The sequence below is a fragment of the Papaver somniferum genome, chromosome 11 (genome assembly GCF_003573695.1).
Source record: "Papaver somniferum cultivar HN1 chromosome 11, ASM357369v1, whole genome shotgun sequence".
Taxonomy (NCBI): domain Eukaryota; kingdom Viridiplantae; phylum Streptophyta; class Magnoliopsida; order Ranunculales; family Papaveraceae; genus Papaver; species Papaver somniferum.
This window is the reverse complement of record NC_039368.1, coordinates 13,091,086-13,112,738: the sequence shown is the minus strand read 5'-3', so window position 1 is coordinate 13,112,738 and position 21,653 is coordinate 13,091,086. Positions and strand designations below refer to the sequence as shown.

Sequence of the window (21,653 nt, the reverse complement as noted above, 5' to 3'; positions counted from 1 at the left end):
TACTCTGCAGAATACACGATAAGGAATACATGCCAACTTGGAACACCTAGATAACAATTAGCAATAACAAGCTCGCCGAACTAATTTCAGCATTTTTTTCTGATCCAACTGCTCACATGCAACCTTTTAAACTACATAGAAAGTCAATGTGACGGTTAAGGTTTAGGAAGAGCTCTTAGCATTGCAACGGTCCAGCGGACAGATCTCACAACACTTGGTAAAATAATCAGTTGAAAATTAATGAGATGACGTTTTTTTTAACAAAAAAAATAAGACTTCCGCAGTATATGAAAAGGAAGAGGCACAATATAATAGAGCAATGCAAACACATTATCGCTGCTAAGGAAATTGTTTATATTTTATAAACGGGACATACAGAATATAGTTAGTTGGATACCAGACAATGGAGTTTCAGGCTAAGGCCGAAAACAATATACATATCTCATTCTCAGGTCCAACGGGAAAAAATATTAATCCATTCTCACACCCAGAATTATTTTAGTTTTCAAGATCACTTAGGCTTAAGACAACCCCAATCCCATGTTAGTATGTTACCCATAATATTCCTCTGAAACTTAAATATTTGAGTTTTTAGTGCCAATATGATTTTCTATAGGAGTAGCCCGTTGATGTTGCAGCATCTCCAATACGAAATGAAACGCTCCGTTGTGCATCCAACGTGCACAATTAATTTTCTTCTACTGTTGCCCGAGTGGATTCAATTGACAAAAGAGTAAATCGCATTACCATGAGAAAGGAAACATGGTACTATAAGATGCTACCCGTAGGTAGTAGTAAATGGATGACAGTGTACTAGTCCATAAGAATTCTCTCTGAAGTGAAAAAACAGATAGACTAATCGTATAAAGTTCTGTTGGTGTTCAATTGAATGCCATGAATGCGCATTTGGAGTAGGACTAACACGTTTGCTTTCTTCAAAAAAAAAGGGCTTGGAGTCTGCGAGTGCTATTAGCTTTTGGTCAGAGTAAAGTCATGCGGACGTATCCATGCAGTAGGTACTACTCCACTAAATACCGGTATAATTGTACTGAACCTGATTGTTTTGCTGGGGCAGGCAGAAACAAAAATATTGACTCCTTAGAGTACTGCAAGAAGCAGCAGACACGTAACCAGAACTTTTGATCCACCCTCCCTGCCTGCAGCCCATGTCTCATGGCCAAACTTCACATGCTGTATTTATTTGTTAGCACCCTGTTTTTGGCAGCTCTTAATGGTTGTAGGGTTCTTCTAACGGCCGGTTTTTAGCCACTTAAGCTTGACGCGGGGATGTTATATTTCTTTGCAGAAGACCTGACTATACTTTTCAACAATAGAAGATAAGGTGGAGTAATGCTACACGCCCCCACATTAGGTGGACTACCCTTTCTCCTGTCTCCAATTACGTGGACTTAACCAAAAAAACTTTGATTCAACTAAACAACATCACCTGTGTAACGCCTCAGTAGCAGGACATATCTCCACAAACAGTACGTGCAGAAAGACTTGATAAAAGTCATCAACCCACAAATTCCTACTTAGTAAGGGACACATACGAAAGTCCCAACTACGCACTAATTGTGAGATTACCACGCCTGTAACTATGGAAGGGATGCTTTACACTTCTGGTGTCTAAAAGGCTTTTAAACCATGAATCGTGGTTGCATAACCTGTTTTTTGCACCCCAAAAAAGCAGCCTTGCTAAACCTGGATTCATACTGCCAGGCATTAGTCACTGATCTCAAGTAGAACCCTTGCTCCATCTAAAGGATTCACATATGAATCTGAAATCGACAAAATGGAATTCCAGGAAACCCGGCAAAATTATGATTCACATTTGCTCACTTGCTCCCTGAATAGAATATGATTCATGCAAAATTTATCTCGGCAGTGAATGATACATTGATGGATATTGTCGGTCTACGTATATTCAGTACTAGTGTTACTACATCATATGAAATGCTCAGTTTTGGCCCCAACATGCACAATTCGTTTTCTGTGGCTACTACCTAGGTGATTTTAGTTGACAAAACAGTTAACCGAATCACGAGAAAGGAAGAAACATGGTAATAAGATGCTACCATACCTAGTACTAAATGGATGGCGGTACTTATCCACCAGAATTCTCTCATATGGAAAAACAAATTAATAGGATGAAGTTTAGTTGGTGCTGTTAGATCATGTGAATGTCTGTACACTGCACGGATTCAATCTATGCAACTTATCCTGACCACAGGATTCAGTTAGTTGATGACAGTTGTTTATCACCTGTCATAACTAACGGTTCATCTTTGTAGCTTTCTCTGTTATGTCACGAGTCTATATAAGTCCTTGGTCGGCGTCTTGTCATGTAACTTTAACATCTCAATGAATCACATTTCTTACATGGTATCAGATACCTAAATGGAATTTTGACTTCTCTCTCTGATCCTTACATGTAACAACCTTCAATACTACCATTAAACCTGCAACTAACCCTAACAATGATGAGAACCACTCAAAAACATATTGCATCTTCTTCCGATGTCAGTAACAACACTCTCAACATCAACAATTCACAGTTGTTTCCACCATTATCATCACCACAACATCAACAACAAACTTCTTTACCTTCTTCTCAACCGCCATTACCACCACCACCTGTAACTCAACAATCATCACCACAACCATCTTCTGCTACTCCACAACAATAACATTTTCATCAGACACCGATACAGGTTCCACAACATACATTACCTCCTCAAAACCTTCATCATTTTTACTTTCCTCCAATACAAATACAACAACCTCAATCACAACCTTCTTTTTACAATCAATTTGGTTTTCAGAATAGATTTACAATTCCTTTCCAAAACATCAACAATTTTGTTTCAGACAAGTTGGATGGCTCAAATTATCTTGTTTGGAAAGATCAGATCTCTTTCATTCTTATCTGTACGAATCTTTATGGCTTTGTTGATGGAACTGTTCCACCTGAATCTCCTATGGTGATGATCAACAATACTCAAGTTCCAAACCAAACTATCTTGATTGGTTACAGGTTGATAAATTTGTGCATTAACGCTGCAGTTGCTAAATTGTTTTCTTCTGAATTACTTGGTAAACACACAACAAGAGAAAAAGGGCAGCATTTGGCGAAACTTTTCAGTGATCAATTTCTTGCTCGTAAGTCTTTGTTGAGATCTCAACTTCACTCAATCAAGAAAGGCTCTTCAACAATTTATGATTTTCTTCATCAAATCAAGATAATTTCAGATTCTTTAGCAGAGATTGGTGAACCAGTGCAAGACTCCGATCTGGTAATGTATACTCTTAATGGTCTTGGTCGAGAGTTTATTCACTTTGTTGTTAGTGTTCAAAACAGAGACCTCCATTATCTTTCTCTGAACTCCGATCTCGTCTCCTCAGTCATGAACAATTGTTGAAAGAGCAAGATTCTGATTCCTTGTCTACATTAATCTCAGATCCAGTAAACTCTACTTTCTTTGTTAAGAAACCAAATTCTTCTTATCACTCTAATTTTCGAAAACCTACATCTTCATTTCCATCACATTTATCACCTTCTCAACCACCTACATCTACTTTCCTCCTGGTTTTCGTAAAACTGAGTTTAATCATACACAGAAGCATATCATAGACTATGGAGAAATTCCTTGTCAGATATGTCATAAACAAGGTCATCAGGCAAATCGATGCAGATTTTCGATATTCTCCTTCAAGAAATAGTAATGCTCCTCCACAAAAAGCATTCCTTGGTCCTGATCTCAATGCTGGAAGTAGTTCTTCTTCTCCTTGGTCTTCTAATGAGTTTGATTTTAATGTACAATTTCCTTCTGATACTGCTTATGAAAGTGGAGGTTATTGGAGTCACAATAATTCTGGTCCACTTTGGATCCCTGACCCAGGAGCTTCTATCCACATGAAAAATGATGCGCTTCCATAGTACAGAACACCACTTCTCATTCTGGCACTGAACAAGTTATGGTTGGAGATGGTAAGTTACTTCCCATTTCATTAGTAGGTTTTTCTACTTTATCTACTCCATCTAAGCAGTTTAATCTACAGAAAGTACTTTATGTTCCTCATTTACAACACAATTTAATGTATGTGGCTCAATTTACTAAAGAAAATGATTGTGTGTTCTTATTCTATCCTTGGGGATATGAAATCAAGTCATTGGGGAACAACCTTATTCTTGCTAGAGGGAGGATGCAGCATGGACTATATCCCATAATATATGGTCACTCTGTTTCACATACTATTACTCAACAACATAATGCTACTTTACATCATAGTGATGCTTTTATCACTTTAGTAGCTTCTTCAACTCTGTGGCATTAAAGACTAGGCCATCCTGCTCAGAAAATTCTTCATAAGCTTGATACTACTACTGACATCAAGCTATCTACCAAATGTTCTTCTATTTGTGGCTCTTGTCGGTTAGCTAAGAATAAGTGTTTACCTTTTCATGCTACTGGTAATATTTCTAGTTTACCATTTGTGTTAGTCCACTGTGATATTTGGGATCCTGCTCTTGTACAATCTCATTTGGGATACAAACACTATATTCTTTTTGTTGATGATTGTACAAAATTTTCATGGATTTATCCAATGAAGAATAAATCAGAGAGTGTTCATTGCTTCAAGTTGTTCAAGTCTCTTGTTGAGAATTTGTTTACTGTCAAGATGAAACATTTTCAGTGTGATGGTGCTCTTGAGCTTGTTAAAGGACCATTTAGAGATTTTCTTGATTCTAGCGGTATTGGTTTAAGAATTTCCTGTCCTTATCTTCATCAACAAAATGGCTCAGCAGAGAGGAAACATAGACACATCACAGAGATGGGAAATACTTTATCTTTTCATGCTTCTCTTCCAAAGAATTTTTGGTTTGATTCCTTCTTAGCAGCTGTTTTTCTTATCAATAGACTTCCAAGTAAGCTTCTTGACTACAAATCTCCTTATGAAGTGTTATATAAGTCAAAGCTAGATTATTCTCTTCTTAGAGTGTATGGGTGTTTATGCTATCCAAACTTGGTGGATTATAGGAAAGATAAGATCAGTCCAAAATCAGGTATACTTGTGTGTTTTTGAGATATACTCCCTCCGTTCCACTTTAGATGATGTTTTAGGGTTATTTTTTTGTTCCGCAATACTTGAAAGTTTTCATATTTTTTCACAAAACTACCAATTACACCCTTACTTATTGTCTTGGAACTATAAGTTTTTTTTAATACACTAACAACAATTAATGTTTGAAGACTTTTCTCAAGGGTATAGATGGAAAATCTTCATATCTCTCTCAATTTTTTAATCTGCGTGAAAACTCCAAAAACATCATATAAAGTGGAACGGAGGGAGTAGTATTCATCGTAAAGGCTACAGATGTATGGAATTAAGCACTCACATGATATATGTAACTACTCATGTAGTCTTTGATGAAAATAAGTTTTCATTTGCTACTTCATGTCCTTCTTCAGAGATTTCTACTCAAGCTTCATCTACAGTTACTCCTGCTATTGAGTCAACTACCATTGTTGATCCTTCACCAGAACAGTTATCTAGCACTGTTGAGTCAACTAGCATTGTTGATCCCACAGCAGATAGGTCAACTGTCATTATTAATCATCTCACAGTTGAGTCCCCTAGCATTGTTGATCCTACAACAGATGGGTCAAATGTCATTGTTGATCCTCTCACAATTGAGTCAACTAGCATTGTTGCTCCTACTCCAGCTCCTTCTGGCATGTATACAATATCTAAGTCAGGTATTCATGTACCCAAAACTTTGTCAAAATATTTTGTAGCTAATAGTACCCTGAAGCATCATGTTCCTCTTGCTCTTACTACTTTGCTTAAGCCACCTCCTAAACCAAAGACTTTTAAGGAAGCCATCAAGTTACCTGTTTGGGTAAATGCTATGAAAAATGAATACACTGCATTACATGAGAATGATACCTTTGTTCATGTTCCATGTCATCCTTCCATGAATGTTCTTGGATGAAAATGGGTTTACAAAACAAAACTCAATGCTGATGGTACTATTGAAAGACATAAGGTAGACTAGTTGCTAAGGGGTATCATCAAGTAGATGGTATTGATTTTTAGGAGACTTTTAGTCATGTTGTCAAAGCTACTACTATTAGATGTGTTTTAAGCTTAGCTCTCTCAAACAACTGGAGTATCAGAAAACTTGATGTGAGCAATGCTTTTCTCCATGGATACTTAAAGGAGAATGTTTACATGGAGCAACCACATGGATTTTTGATCCTGAACACCCTACACATGTGTGCCATCTCAAGAAATCATTATATGGACTTAAACAAGCTCACGGAGCTTGGTATGAGAGATTTGGTGGTTATCTGCTCAAGTATGGCTTCATTAATTCTATTTGTGATACTTCTATGTTCACTTATCACAAGCATTCAGACAGAATGATTCTCTTGGTGTATGTGGATGATATTATTCTTGTAGGCACCTCTGAATCTTTACTTACTTATTTGAAGTATGAATTTGCCATGAAGGATCTTGGACCCTTACATTACTTTGGGGATTGAAGCTACTTTGGATTCTTCTGCTAGTAAGATGCTTCTTACACAGAACAAGTATTCTATTGATCTACTCAGGGAACATGATATGTTAGGTTGTAAACCTTGTAAAACTCCAGTGGGGTCTGGTCCAAGGGTTTCTATTTTTGATGGTGACCCTCTCAAAGTTGTCGCCTCTTATAGAAGCTTAGTAGGTGGACTTCAATATTTGACACTTGCTAGACCAGATATTAGTTTTGCAGTAAACCATGTGAGCCATTTCATGCATAACCCAACAGATGTTCATCTCCGACTTGCTAAACGTATTCTCAGATACATTAAAGGTTCTCTGGGTCAAGCTTTTACTTTGGGCAGTGGAAATTGCTCAGAACTTACTGCCTACTGTGATAGTGACTGGGCTGGTTTCCTTGACACAAGAAAATCCACCTCAGGATATTGTGTTTTTGTGGGAGGTAATTTGGTTTCCTGGTCGTCCAAGAAATAACACACTATTTCTCGATCCTCCACAGAATCTGAATACAGAGGACTTGCAAATGCAGCAGCTGAAATTCTCTGGCTTTCCTATTTGTTTGAAGAGTTATCTATTTATTTATCTCTTCCCTGTCGTCTATATTGTGACAATCTTGGTGCTGGAAGTTTAACAGCCAATCCCATCTTTCATGCACGCACTAAGCACATTGAAGTGGATTATCACATGATACGAGATCTCGTTACTTCTGGCTTTATGAAGGTTTCATATATTCATACTCTCAGTTAGATAGCTGATGTCTTTACAAAGGGTTTGTCAAAGTCTCAGTTTGCTTTACTTAAGAACAAACTGATGTCTGCTATACGTGCATCAGTTTGAGGGGGGGTGTTAGATCATGTGACATTTCCGTACACTGTACGGATTCAATCTATGCAACTTATCCTGACCACAGGATTCAGTTAGTTGATGACAGCTGTTTATCACCTGTCATAACTATTCTGTAGTGATGGTTCAGCACTTCAGCTTATGTTTTGTAGCTTGCTCTGTTATGTCACGAGTCTATATAAGTCCTTGGTCAATGTCTTGTCTTGTAACTTTTGCAATTCCATGAATCACATTTCTTACAGGTGTTATTGCCATTCGGGGATTCGATATTTTCTGAGTCCTTATGTAAGGAACTACAAAAAAAAAAAAATTCAACAAACATGTGAATTAGGAAGGATTGGTCGACGAAATATGAACCGGAGACTTAATAGCAGGACTAACTCGTTAGCTTTCCGTCGGAGAAAATGAGTTTTAAAAAAGTGTTTTGTGGTCTTGGTGCGGTTTGATCTTAGATTCTAAAAGCAAAGATAGTAGGGGGAAATGGGCAAAACAGATAGGCAGACGTCCCAGTTTAGTTTATGGCAATTAACGGAATGTTAAATATCTTAAGATACTCAACTCAATGCACAAATTCATTACCAATCAAATAACCCAGATCACATTTTAGGAAATTTACAAACTAAAATAACAATTACATATAAAGACTATCCTAGCCTCCGTTGCAGTTCGAGACTCGCCAGCACCAAAATTCTTTCTTTTTTACCGATAAAAATAAAAACACAATCACATATTTTGGAAATTTTCAAACTCAAACAACAATTACATAAAAAGACGACCCTGGCCTCCTTTGCAGCTTTCTCCTAGTATTTACCTTTAGAGTTCTTTGAACCCACCCCTGCAGCAAAAAAAAAAAACCACAATCACATTTTAGGAAATTTTCAAAAATCAAAAGACAATTACATATAAAGATGACCCTGGCCTCCTTTACAGTTTTCTCCTAATTTTTTACATCATAGGCAGATCCGTAGTTACCTTTTGAGTTCTTTGAACCCTGAACTCCTGCAACACCTGTATTAACGCTTGCCACCCCTGGGATATTTGCTCCAGCTTTCCCTTCGGTAAACCTCGCATTAGTATTCACATCTCGCGTCACGACCGCTCCTCCATTTGCGATGTCTAGGTGATCAGTTGTCGAGTGGTGGTAAACCTCGCCCTCATTTAAGTTCCCCCCTTGGACGCCACGATCCTTCAGCTGCACTAACCCTTTCGCTGCTGTTGCTCCTATGACCCCACCTCTTTTGATCCCGCCAGCTGATGTCTGTGTATCAGTATTACCGGTCTTCTCTGCCGTGGCCAGTCCTCCTGGAGCGGAAAGAACCACTGCCTCAGCCGGCTGTGGTAACAGTTGACCAACTTTTGAAACCCCTAATGCAATCTCTGTAAATTTGGCCAAGCAGATATTAGACTAATTTTTGTCAGTAGCTTACCAGAAAGAGAAAGGAAACTAGATCGAGAAAAATGATAGAAAAGAGCATGTACAGCAATATGAGCAAAAATATTCGACTACTTACGAAACATAGACAACATTATGAAACCAGTGAAGGCAAAGCTGAAGATCAGACTGGTCCTAGCCATGGTAACGAGGCCAATACAGACTTTTTGAGAGTATAAATTCTGTATTATTGCTCAAAATTTTGGTCGACTGATGAGAATTCTATGCAGCGTAATGTCCTATTTATAGGAGTAGTATACTCTGCAGAAGGAATACATGCCAACTTGGAACACCTAGCAAACACTTGGAAATCATTAGCTGTCTTCTGAGTGATAGCATTTCAACCCTGTTGTTGTTTCGTGGAACGCGTTACAAGCTCGCCGAACACTTGGGTAATGTCGTGGCTGAAACAATCAGTTGAACATTAATGAGATGACATTTCTTCAACAATAAATAAGACTTTCGCAGTATATTTGAAAAGATAGAAGCACAAAATAATAGATGTTGTTATTTTTATAAACGGCACATATGTAATATAATTAGTTGGATACCAGACAAGGGAATTTCAGGATAAGGCCGAAACAATATATATCTCACTCTCAGGTCCGGAGGGAAAAACTATTATTATCTCAACCAGAATTATTTGAATTTTTCAAGGTTAGCAAGGCAACCCCAAATCCCATGCCACCCTTCTCTGAAACGCTTTTATATGATTTTCTATAAGAATAGTAGCCCTTTTTTTTGATCGGCTAGGAGTAGTAGCCCTTGATGTTGCGGTATCTCTTGTATGAAATGGAACGCTTAGTTGTGCGTCCATCGTGCACAATTAATTTTCTTCGGCTATTGCCCAAGTGAATTTAAGACAAAAAAGTAAATCGCATTATCACGAGAGAGGAAACATGGTACTATAAGATGCGTAGTAGTAAATGGATGCCAGATGGTACTAGTCCATAAGAATTCTCTGAAATGAAAAAACTGATCAAGTATTATAAAGTTTTGTTGGTGTTCAATTGAATGCCATGAATACGTATTTAGAGTAAGACTAAGACTTCAAAAGAGGACAGGAACAAGAGAGAACTCAAAATCTAATGCATTGATTCAAGCCATAAGGAAACATAGTGCTGCTAGTGCTATTAGCTTTTGGTCAGAGTAAAGTCATGCGGACGTATCTGGGTACTACTCCACTAAATACCGGCATAATTGTACTAAACCTGATTATTTTGCCGGGGCAAGCAGAAACAAAAAGGGCTATTGATTCCTAGAGTACTGCAGGAAGTAGACACGTACAAAACTTTAATCCCACCCTGCCTGCACATTCCGTGTTTCTCTTCGGGAAAAATGATGTTGCACATATTCACCTGTGAGCCCCGCATTGTTGGCAGCTCTTAATGGCTGTAGGGTTGTTCTAACGGCCGGTTTTTACAGTTATCTCACGCAAATACAAATCATTTGAGCTTGACGCAGGGAGGGAGGGATAGAGCCCAGAGGAGACCGGAGAGGGAAGAAAACAACACTGAACCTTAAAAGGTTAATAGTATTTATTTTATAATAGAAGACCTGACTATATTTTCCAACTTCACAAAATAGTAACTACCCCGTTAGTTACCTCGACATGAGGTGGAGTAGATGCTATAGTTTAACTACCCTTTCTCTTGTAGCTTATTTACCTGGACTTGGACACAACTAAACACTTCAAAAACATCACCTGACGCCTCAATAACAGGACATATCTCCACAAACTAGCCCCCAATATAGTACGTGCAGAAAGACCCAACTACCAAGTATGCACTAATTGGGAGACGGACGTGGCCAAGATTTACTACGCCTGTAAGTATGCAAGGGAAGGGATGACGCACTACACTTCTAGTTCTGGTTTTTCCTTGATTCCCCACTACCGGATGAACTTGTCCAAGGCTTTTCAAACCATCGCTCTTTTCGCACCCAAAAGCAACCTTAGCATACTGCCCTGGCAATGGCATTAGTCACTAGCAGCTTCCTAATAATACCCTTGCTTAAAATATTCGACAAAATGAAATTTCAGGAAATCCAGGAAACCCGTCTTTCTTTTTGGATTTCTTCTTTTTTGTACTCGAATAACTAACGGAATATTCAGAGCAATAAGAAAGAAAAGACACGAGAAGCAACAAAGGAACATCAAAAACAATACCAACCGCTCCAAAGTAAAGCTGCTTCCACTTCCCCAATATCACCCGTGACTTTGAAATTTGAAAAAGAAACCAACTTTTAACTTCAAAATTCAAAAACTAGAACCCCAACCCAATCATACATTCACTCATTTTTATACCAATCAACATCTCCCCTCTTTGATCAAGATTCTCTTCTCTTTTTCTTCAAAATTCAAACACTAACAAAGATGAATTCATTTCATCCAAATACTATAACTCAAGCAAATTACATTGAATTAAAAGTAAATACTATATCATCAAGTTATCAAACCATACACCAAACCAGATCAACAAGAACAAATAACAAAATCAGAACATTCACCATCTTCTTGACTGCTTAAACAAAGTACTGAATCGATATCAAAGTTAACCTACAATTCTCATATCTCATTACTAAATACTTAAGTAGTACTAGTTAACAACACCTTTACATACCATACCATATATATTATCACCAACCAAAATCAATAGTTATTAGACGATTTTCCTTCAGTACTGCCCACTCAACAAGACCAAAGCTATTATCACTTAAGCTAAACAAGTGGGTTTGCGAACATAGTATCGGTAAGCAGCAACCTTTCTTTTCCGAGAAATGGTGTTATCAACTGAGAGAACCATCTTACCATGTTCTCTCGAAGTGAATGTATTGTGAATTGGTTCTTCGGATGCTGCTATCCATTTTGGCTTCTGGATTGCAATTGTGTAGCTTCCTTCAACACTTGGTACAAATTCAGCACTGTACTCTAAATCCCAACCTCCCACCACTAAATCCCAAGTTATGGTTGCACCAGCCTAAATACCATCAATTCATCAAATGAAAATGGGTTTCGAATTAACATTCAACTAGATCATTCATACTTGGTAAGTTCAAAAAAAAAAAAAGATGTTAAGAATCAAAAACTTGAAAACTAGTTGGATGATCCAATGACAAAAAAAAAATCAAGACATAGTTGAAATCTAAGTATACCTCAATGCCATCAATCTCTAAGTTCACTTTCTCTCCACCTTTGATGGTGAATTCAGAAGCTGGTTTAGGTGGACCGTTTTGTGAATCACCTGGTCGACTCAGTCCCCCATACTGAACTGGCACATTTTCAGGCCTGATAAACCTGATCAAAAACAAAAACCCTTTTTCAGATTTCGCTTTAAATTAAACAAATTTCTTATCAAAAGAAGAAATCTGGACATCACCCATGAAACCCATTAATGAATTAAGCAACAATGACAGAGTAGTGTGTATACAATAAATAAGTAAAAGACAGATTAATATTTTTTCAGATCTTCAAATAAAATATACTAAAAACAGGAGAATAACAGAAAATGTTTCAGATAAAAACTCTAGAACCCAAAGAACAAAGATTTGGAGAATTATAACAAAGACAAAAACTATAGATTTCTTTCTACAGATTCAGATGAAGAAAACTTACTTGTAAAGGGTTTCAGCAACATTGTTTTCTCTAGCAATTACAAACTTGCTTTTAGTCCTTTGTGTGAGAAAAGGACTAAACATTGAATATAACATACTGAAGTACCATGGAACATTGATAAATACCTGCATCATTCACCACCACCATTACAAAATTTAGCAACACAAGAATAATGGGTTCTCCTTAAAATCAATTGAAAACTTACAGAAGAGATCTAGTGAGAAAGAGTACCTTTCTAGCAACCATTTCAGGGTAATTATCTTGAAACAAAGAGAGAATCTGATTTGAAGCAACTCTAAGCTCTCTCTTAGGCATATCTTTAAGATCAGTAACTTGAATGATAGAATTAACACCACCAGGTTTAAAATGAAGAAGATTAATACCTTTCTCTAAAACCTGAACTCTCCATTTCAGAAACATTTTAAGTTTTTCTTCATCACCAAAAATCCTCTCATACATTTCTTTATCTTTGAAAACACCATAAGCATTATAACAAACAGGATGTCCGTCTCTATCATACCCATGCATATAAGCTACAACTTCTTCAAGTTCTTTAAACCCTAAATCCTCATCATTGATATTCTCAGTACCAAATTCTTTTCTCCAAGCTAAACATTTCTGCAACATTGAAAACGAATCAGATACTTTGAAATCTCTAGCTCTCAAAAACTTCAGCAAAATCACATCAGCTCTTTCATCACCACCCAGAAGATGAATCCCCCACATTGATTCAGATGAATGAGAAACAGATAATTTATCTTTAAGCTCTTGCAATGCTTTCTTCTCAATGTTCTTGAGATTTGAAAGAAGATAAGTGTCTTCTTTGAACGATGGAGAACGGAGCGTAGCAACCTCCATTAATGTTGAAACAAAGCTTTTCTTGGTGGGTTTTGGTGAAGAATCAGTAGTTGTTTCTAGTTTTTGTTTCTGGACTGAAAGATGAGATATAGCTTCCATTGTTAAACAGAACAAAACAGAAGAAGCTCTGTTTTCAATATCTTCTGAAGAAGTTTCAGAACAGTTGAAAAAGAGAGATAAGGAAATGTCTTTCAAGAAGACAGAGAAAAGAAGAAACAGTAGACTTCTTCTGATGACTGATGGGAATGGTAGAGTGAGAACAGAGCAGAGAGGCTCTGAGGGTAGGCTTAAGTAAGTAAAATAAGAGTAAATATAAAAATGATACTATGTTCCATGGACCATTCAAGTACGGTACATCTATCTCTTGGTTAAAAACGAGGGAGATAAGTACGGTAAGTGGAGACGTGGAATGAATCGCTTTGATTCACAGAAATTCATATCACAAAAATATTAAAAGACTCATTCAAAGTAACTTTGAATTCTTGAGTGACATATTTATCACCGTTATAGGAAACGAGCAGCACGACTACCACCACTTCACTGTCGAAACTGGGCCTACGAGGTAAGAAAGTGGCCAGGTACGTGGCCGTATCCACCGGTGTGTCTTGGGATGAATTTGGCTGTACCATGATGAGCTCTTTGTTTAAGGTTGGAGCATGGTGCATAAAAATGCATGCACTCTCATCATAGAAGCAGCACCAAGCGTGATGAAGCTCTCTCGCACTGCGGGGGCCACTTTTTGCTAAACACGCCGTTTGTGCAAATCGAGGTGCTGATAGTTACCTGCTACGAGTATTTTACATTGCTACATGTTTTAACCCTGTTAAACTACACCCTACTACACTTTAACGAGGACAAAAATGATGTCAGTTACTTTTTTAAAACAATTGGTTTTCTACCATACTTGAAAAGTTGAAGTAGTCAAGGAAGAAATAGTATTGTGCTGCCGGTCTACCAGCTAATTACAATTATGAAAGTAGTAGTAATAAATTTGAATTTTGAATATGAATTAGTTAAAAATCAGCTTTACAGAAAGATAGATAAAGAAAGATTTGTGTACTCCCATCCCATGGTCCCATTTTCGGAGGGAAAACCACTTGAATTCTGCATCGAATTTTGATAAAGTAGTTAATTAATCTTATCAAGAGAAAAATGTGGTTTTGATTATCATAATGTGGCTCCTTAAATCATATAAAGCCTCGCTAGCTTTTTCCCATTTGCCTTAAACACTCAAAGAAAGTGTATTAGGGGTGGGAGCATGTGCCAAATGCCCATTCCAATGGCCGCAGCAACATGTAAATTTATAACGATGATTATGGTCTAAAAACTGTGCGAGTCTCTCAGGCTCAGCAGGCATTACATAATTTACATAACGCAGTTTGAAAACAGTTGGGAGAGTAGTCTGCTCTGCTGAAACTGACGAGTGTCTTTTAAGATACACGCACTTTAGAAGAAAATATAGAGCAAAACAAAAAGAAAAAGCGAAAGTGAATACAGAGTTTTTGCAGAATCTTTTTTTCTCATGGATGCAAATATCTTTTGAAGTTTTCAAAATCCTTGTTCTTTTACTTTATCTTTTCATCTTCTTTAGATCAATGTATACAAGTACTTTCCTTGACAGATAATGAGATCAGGGTTCTTCACATTACATGTCTTGCTAGGGTTTCAACTTTGAACATGTCTTGTTTTTTATTTTGTTCACAGTGTTCTTGCTGAAGAAACGTTTTAGGGACCAATTCATCAAACTGGGAACTAGGTGGCCCTATACTATATGACTGTGTAATGGAGGCCTTTCCGGGTCCAACCTAAATGACTGTTCATTTGTTGACCCTTTGACGAGTGACTAAACTCCCAACAGTTTACTCAAAGTTCAACAACATTTTACACATGTTCAACTTTTTAACATGGAATGGATATTCTGAGATACAAGGAGAGAAATCCATCACACAATGATTCAAAGAATAAACTTGTTACTTCTGACTTCTATAATTCTACCTAGTTGATACTTCACTTCATCCAACTCAGAGAACCCCCCACCCCCCCATAGTTTTACTGGAAACAGTGCTCCCCTTAAACGGGTATTACTGGGATCGCTATGTATCGACTATCTATCGGACTAACTTGGCCTAGTCCCATTTAGACCATGTCTGACAGAATTCAGTACAGCAGTATTGACTATCAACCCTGACCTTTTGTTGTGTGCGCATAGCAAAGTTCTGCGATGTGATATATTATGAGCTGACTCATTTGGCAATAATTTCCAAGCTAATAATACAATCTCATAAATGACTCTGTTTAGATTCATAAAGACCTCTCTTACAACAGATAATTGCAATACCATCTAGAACATTCCCGCAGTTTTCACTCACACTAAAAAGAACTAATAAAGATTGACACTACCAGTTCAACACCTAAAAAGTAGGGGGGAGAACAGAAATTTAGAACACTGTGGACATCCAAACCTTGAAGCCCTCCAGTAATCCAGTTATAACTAATGTGATGCAGGGAGGCAATGACGACAAAAAATCACTTAATACCATGGAATGATGGAAGCACTGCAATAAGAGGGTCTCCGTATCCAACAGCTTCTGCAGAGATTCAGAATGAAGAGAAACTAGTAAGCTAGCAATTTCTTCTTTTTAAGAAGCTGAATTAGATTTATATAAGAGCAACGAATTAATGAAGCCCGTTGTAATGTCAAATTTGTGCAATCCGTTGGATAATTGTTAAATCTGAAGGACGGATACAAAGATCAAATACTCTCACTTCTCAAACTGTGTTAACTCAAGTTCTTTTTCTCAGTATTAGAACTATCACTCAAAAGGATATATACGAATTCAATTAATACTTCTACTTATATAGTTATATTTATGCACGGGTTGAAAAGAAAAGGATATCTTACCGCCATCGTTATAAAGAAGTTTTAAGATCTCCCCTGCCACATCCGACTGTAAGAAGACAAGAAATAATGGTTTTTAGAATTTTATATATCTCAAGTTCGGTAACCACTTCTCAGGACAAGAAATTTAAGGTCTCACCTTCACCGGGAGTTCAGAGCCAAACTGATCCAAAAAGCCTATTACTTGACCTTCTTTAATCACATCTCCCTGTTTATATAAAATTGCAAAGTTAGACAATTTCTTCACTTGTATGCATGAACACAGTTATCAAATAACTGTGGGTGGAAATTGTTGATTAGAAGTAGTTGAAGTGACACAGATGGAAGTAGGAGAACCACAAATCTGCTTTTGTCTCAACTGCTTGAAAGGGAGTGAGCAAAAACACAGAATCCAAGCAGCAGATATAAGCGGGATACGCAATCAAGATTCATATTGCAACCCACTGCCAGAAGATGTGTGCTCTCATCACCCACCAAAAGGTGAAAAAATTACTTGGACTTGGAGAATCACTTAGTGGCTAGTGAATACATATTAGTGTGTCACTACATTTTGTAACTAATCTCAAATTCCAGATTCCCCTTTCACCATCAAACAAAGTAATAGTTACCATGAAGAGTGTCATTAAAAGTAAGTATCATGGGGTTCAACAAGCAACTGATTTAGGATCAAAGATGTAGGACTCGCACAAAAAAATTGACATAAAGGTACGTGGGGATGTTTAGGATCACTTTACACCAAATACATACTACCTCTGTCCCACAAAAAATGGGTCTCTCAGTTTTTCATTTTTGCCCAAAAATAGGCAGAATTTGAAGAGAGAAAGACACACTTTTTGTGGTATCATTTAAAATGTACAAACGGAAGGGTGAGTCCTGCACAGATTTAGTAAAGGGTCCTATATCTTTCATAACAAAATCTGGACCAGGGGCGGACCTAGGATTTTTCCTTGGGTAAGGCTGGAGCCTGGAATGCTAATGATTTGCAAGGCGGCTGAAGCCCGCGACAAATTTTTTTGGATCAAAATGCATAGTTAATGGCTAATTCTAATTCACCAATAATATGCTAAATAAAGAATAAAACAATTAAAATTAACAGCAAAATGTGATTATAGTATGAAGTTTATAGCTTATGGAAGAAGACCATTGTGTTGACAAGAAATCGTTTTTTTTTTTTTTTTTTTGCTTTAAGTAAGGTTTAAGTTTTAATTATCTCTTAAGATGAGCTAAAAATAAATTTTCGGAAAATTCCTGTTGTAAAAGGATATTAGGCCAAAAACAGGGACGGGCTATAGCCTAGGTTAGCCTCTTGCTAGGCCCATCCCTGATCTGGACAAGCACTGGGCAACTTGCTAATTCTAGAAGTAGAAAAAAATTAGAAAAAAAAAAAACTATATGATGCAGGTGATGGGTTCTGTTATCACCTCTTTACAGATAGGAGGTTGCTTCTTTCCTTTCAGCGTTCTCCCTCTTCGGAATGAACCAACCTAAGCGTAAATGAAATATTAAAGGCTTAGAAGGTTAAAACAAGTTCAGGATACTAACATATGGAAAAAGGAAATCCTAGAACTGAGATATTGGCAACTCATACCGTTGGAGATGACACTAGAACATATCCATTTGCTCCAGAAGCTTCTAGAGCGGTAAGCTTCGATGACTTAGCAAAGGAGACATTTTTAAATGGAGTAGTGGTCTCTTTAGAGGGGGTCGATGTAACTGCTGGTGCCGCTGCAGGAGCTGAATCAACCATTGGTTCACTTGGAACAGGTGGTGGTGTTAGAGTTGAAACTAAAGGTTGATTTTTTGTGGCTCCAATGTTCCGTCTAAGTTTCATTTCGAAACCTCCCACCTGTTGATAATTATAAACAAGTCTTGTTATAAATCAATGAAATGGAAAATGGCACTCAAAGTGAATACAGATGTTCAGAGACAAAAAACAAGCATATGGGTAGATTAGTGCTAATTGCAAAATCCCCGACATTAGGTCATAAATCTGCTACTGGAACTCCAGTATAGATGGGGTGTCCTAATCTTATTACAGATTTACTTCCATCACATGAGTACTAGCACAATTCCAAGCAATTGAACAAATGAAACACAAACTTACTTTCAGATTCAGCTCCGCAATATCTGTCTCATCACAGACTTCAAGGACCAATGCCTGAAATGGAAACACATCATGCCAGGTTATTTCATATATAACAATAAGATGAAAAAAATCATGTGGGATCATATAAACTTTGATTAAATAATGTGGTACAAAACCGACAACAATGAGTGTCGGAGAGATAATGGGCTGATTTCGGGATTCAGTACCAAAAAAAAAAAAATTGCCTCCGCCTTCACTCACAAGGACAGGAAGAGATAGCGGGCAAGATGGCTTTTGAATAAATAAGAAAAGAGGGTTGTGATGTGACTCAATGCATTTGACCGGTCGGTTGGATGGGACATAGGATCGGTGGTGGCAGCCAAAGACAAGAAACGGTCGCATCGTGTCATGCGACAAAGAAGTTACAGACCAAACACAACTCAACAACAAAAGACAAATCACTCTTGGTGAAATATAGACAATAGTAATAGCAAGTATCTCGGTGATATATGTCTAAACTGTACAACAGGTTCAGTCAAAAGTGAAAAGCAAAATCGTGAATGATTTTAATATGCAATCTAACAAATTTATGGCTTAATAAATCAAATAAAGGCTCAATCAATCAAACTGGAAATCCTTAATTCATCTAAGAAACGCTATCTTGTTTAGAATTCCTTCTCCAAAGCATAAACTTGTTTAAAATTCTTTCTCGAAAAGTAGTTGGACGAGGCATTCTAAGATATGGGTTCAACGAGTTAGGCAAATGAAAGAGCATTTAAGTGGGCTAATAAAATCCATATCTAAGCTGCGAGGACCTTTAAACTGGATTTGAATCCTCTATAGTAATGGTCTATTGAAAGGGGGCATACAATCTCAGAGAAGATTTGAATATGGAATGCGTTAGGTTCATTAGAATCAGTGCAATAAACTCACCTCAAACCCACTGGGGAAAGTTGCACTCGGAGCTTTCTTCTCTGATTGTTCTGATGGAACACTGTCTGCGGAGACTGCATGATCACCAATGTCTTAGTACGTGAAGTCCAATTAAAATGCGCAGCAAGGATTTCTATTTACTTAGAATAATTTGCAAGATTATAATATCTGAAAACTCTTTATAAGTGAAAAGGTAATGTTTTCACAATTATTGTGGTCACTTTCAGAAAACAGTATATGTTTCAAAAGGAAAACCAATTATTCTACACCACTCTGTGACTGATGCTGAAGAATATGAAAACCTTACCATGATTACCATTTATTACATATTATTATATTAAACATTCTAAAGTAACCAAGTGCACAGTCATTCTGACACCATAATGATGCCACCAATGCACTCTTCTTTAAGCGAATTACTAACACCATTGATGGCATCTTTAATTATATACGGCCAACTTCATGAATAGAATGATACAATCCTAGCAACATTCTAAGGTTTACCCAGCCTAGATGCTAAAATTGCCTTTGAGAATCTGAAACTCGTCACTTTTTGAATCACCTAAGCATCTACCACCCGAAACAGAGGTTTCCTGAACGTTGGTGCAAAATAGATGATAATACAAAAAGTTACATATTAATACTGTAAGCTAGACACTCACCATCGGACACTGCCTCCAATGTAGATTCTGAGGCCTTCGCACATTTGAGGAACATTCCTTTTCTAGTCTTTGAAGACAACTTAAGCCTCCCACCAAATGACGAGCTATTTAAAGTAGCTTTAATCATTGGAATCGAAGCAGGCTTCTCAGTTAAAGAGCTTACATTTGGTAATGTACCTACAGTACCAGAATAATTAGCCAAAGCATATGAGAACATAAATTACTCATTTCCTTAATACGAAACCAAGTAATACTAAAGGGCGCCTAGATCAGAAAATAAACCCAGATGCTTTAAATTTTTCCAAAATACTTTTTATACCAGAAAACCCATTTAGTGTTCCGATTTTGTTTTCATCCTGGCTTCACATTTCATTCTTTATTATTATGAACAGTCTAGATTCTTACTAAGGTTCTAATCCAGCATAAATGATGTAACATACTTCAATCTCAACCTAGGATCTGATTCAATTCAAAATCTAAACCAGATCGCTTGATAAATTAAGCAACAATGAATGTAGTTATCAATGAATGACTCGATCTAATGTTAGAATCTAAGCAAAAAAGATGAAGTTACATGAATTTTTAGCTAATACAACCTCGAATTATCCGCCATTAGCTTCAAACACAAAACCAATGATGTCGCATTTCGTATAAGAGAATGGGAATAGAGAGCGAAACTTACAGTGAAAAGAGCGGATAACAGCAGCAGACTCCATTGAAGAGAGAGATCAAGAAGCAATTGGGGAGAAGGAGGGAAAGAGATCTGAGGAGAACCAACCAAGAAATGAAATTTTGTTGGAGGAAATGATATATAAGAAGAGATGAGTTCGGTTGCTGAGAACAGTTGGAGTTTATGTCTTCGAAATGTCCGCCTTCTTCATAGGTTTTTTCACCCTTCTTCACTTGCTCTGCTTCTCAAGTGAGTCACCAAACCAAGGGGACCCACCACCAACAGTTATGGATGAAATTGCTATTGTAGGAATTAACTATAGGTACTAATATAGTGATACTAATTAGTGGCAGGTCCATCCATTAAAGTCCAATAACGGAGGTCCATAATTAAAAGAAAACATAAAAATGGATTCAATTTTTAAGCCCAGGTCCTGTACACGTGCGGAACCTATTAAGTAGATATTTAGATTTCCCGAAATAGCCTTCTACTATAACACAAATATAATTTAGGTTTTTTCATTTTTCTTTCCATGCTCAAATCCGTTTTTCTCTCTCCCTCTCATCTTCTCTGCTACTGCCTCTTACGAAATCTTCTCTCCAATTCATTTTTACGAAATCTTCTCTCCAATTCATTTTTTTATGAAGATCTTTCGTGGTTTCCAGGTAATCTTCTCTCTTATTATGCGTACGTAATCTTCTCTCCATTTTTTTTTTGTTTCTCAACTGAAACATGAAGATCTGATCGAGTTCGTGACGTTTTCATCTTCGTATAATGGATGCTTGATTGTTCTTTTAGGATTTTTAATATCTAATCGTTTTATGAATGCTTGATTGTTTATTTTATTTTTATGAAAATATTTCAGATCTAGATGAATAATCACGTTTTTTGTTCATTTCTTCAGTATATTTGATTATATCAGTTTCATCTTGTTGGTTTTAGATTTGTTTGAGTTTGTTTTTGTGTATGAATCGACAGTACATATCTGCAGTACTGACAAAAACCTAGCTTTACAAAGTTTTTTTATTTGATTCAGAATTACATATACAAAATATATAAATAAAAGTGTTTCAATTCTGTTTTTGCATAGATTCGTTAGTTGTTT

At 37.0% G+C, this 21,653-nt stretch overlaps 3 protein-coding genes across 4 annotated transcripts; all 3 read right to left on the bottom strand.

Annotated features, from left to right (window-relative positions):
* Positions 1 to 8,002: 8,002 nt before the first annotated feature.
* On the bottom strand, positions 8,003 to 8,951 carry LOC113321777. The gene is made up of 3 exons (XM_026569690.1): positions 8,907 to 8,951; positions 8,368 to 8,772; positions 8,003 to 8,230 (listed from the first exon to the last, which is right to left on the bottom strand). Exons 1-3 carry the CDS (start codon positions 8,920 to 8,922, stop codon positions 8,196 to 8,198), a joined length of 456 nt encoding a protein of 151 aa, XP_026425475.1. The 5' UTR covers positions 8,923 to 8,951; the 3' UTR covers positions 8,003 to 8,195.
* A 2,288-nt stretch (positions 8,952 to 11,239) lies between these two features.
* Positions 11,240 to 13,573, bottom strand: LOC113320129 (patellin-6-like). Its single transcript, XM_026568063.1, has 4 exons — positions 12,672 to 13,573; positions 12,441 to 12,565; positions 11,981 to 12,122; positions 11,240 to 11,805 (listed from the first exon to the last, which is right to left on the bottom strand). Exons 1-4 carry the CDS (start codon positions 13,395 to 13,397, stop codon positions 11,542 to 11,544), a joined length of 1,257 nt encoding a protein of 418 aa, XP_026423848.1. The 5' UTR covers positions 13,398 to 13,573; the 3' UTR covers positions 11,240 to 11,541.
* A 1,939-nt stretch (positions 13,574 to 15,512) lies between these two features.
* On the bottom strand, positions 15,513 to 20,774 carry LOC113320262 (biotin carboxyl carrier protein of acetyl-CoA carboxylase-like). Of its 2 annotated transcripts, none has more exons than XM_026568187.1 (9): positions 20,561 to 20,774; positions 19,879 to 20,064; positions 19,217 to 19,290; positions 18,302 to 18,355; positions 17,786 to 18,043; positions 17,619 to 17,681; positions 16,337 to 16,405; positions 16,201 to 16,246; positions 15,513 to 15,886 (listed from the first exon to the last, which is right to left on the bottom strand). In XM_026568187.1, the coding sequence occupies exons 1-9, from the start codon at positions 20,592 to 20,594 to the stop codon at positions 15,825 to 15,827; spliced, it is 846 nt and encodes a 281-aa protein (XP_026423972.1). In that variant the 5' UTR covers positions 20,595 to 20,774; the 3' UTR covers positions 15,513 to 15,824. The 2 variants fall into 2 exon arrangements, with proteins under 2 accessions (XP_026423972.1, XP_026423973.1); XM_026568188.1 differs by having other exon boundaries at positions 19,879 to 20,055; positions 20,561 to 20,773.
* Between the last annotated feature and the right edge of the window lie 879 nt (positions 20,775 to 21,653).

What these genes read in the sequence shown, in the direction of transcription:
- LOC113320129 (XM_026568063.1), bottom strand. Translation starts at nt 13,397, where the DNA reads ATGGAAGCTATATCTCATCTTTCAGTCCAGAAACAAAAACTAGAAACA. An exon ending in CTGAAATGGTTGCTAGAAAG is followed by an intron (nt 12,566 to 12,671) that starts GTACTCTTTCTC and finishes TGAATGATGCAG; the next exon opens with GTATTTATCAATGTTCCATG. An exon ending in GTTGCTGAAACCCTTTACAA is followed by an intron (nt 12,123 to 12,440) that starts GTAAGTTTTCTT and finishes GTTTTTGATCAG; the next exon opens with GTTTATCAGGCCTGAAAATG.
- LOC113320262 (XM_026568187.1), bottom strand. Translation starts at nt 20,594, where the DNA reads ATGGAGTCTGCTGCTGTTATCCGCTCTTTTCACT. An exon ending in TGTTATCCGCTCTTTTCACT is followed by an intron (nt 20,065 to 20,560) that starts GTAAGTTTCGCT and finishes CTAATTATTCTG; the next exon opens with GTACTGTAGGTACATTACCA. An exon ending in TTGCGGAGCTGAATCTGAAA is followed by an intron (nt 18,044 to 18,301) that starts GTAAGTTTGTGT and finishes AATTATCAACAG; the next exon opens with GTGGGAGGTTTCGAAATGAA.
- LOC113321777 (XM_026569690.1), bottom strand. An exon ending in GGGTTCAAAGAACTCAAAAG is followed by an intron (nt 8,231 to 8,367) that starts GTAACTACGGAT and finishes TTTTTGCTGCAG; the next exon opens with GGGTGGGTTCAAAGAACTCT.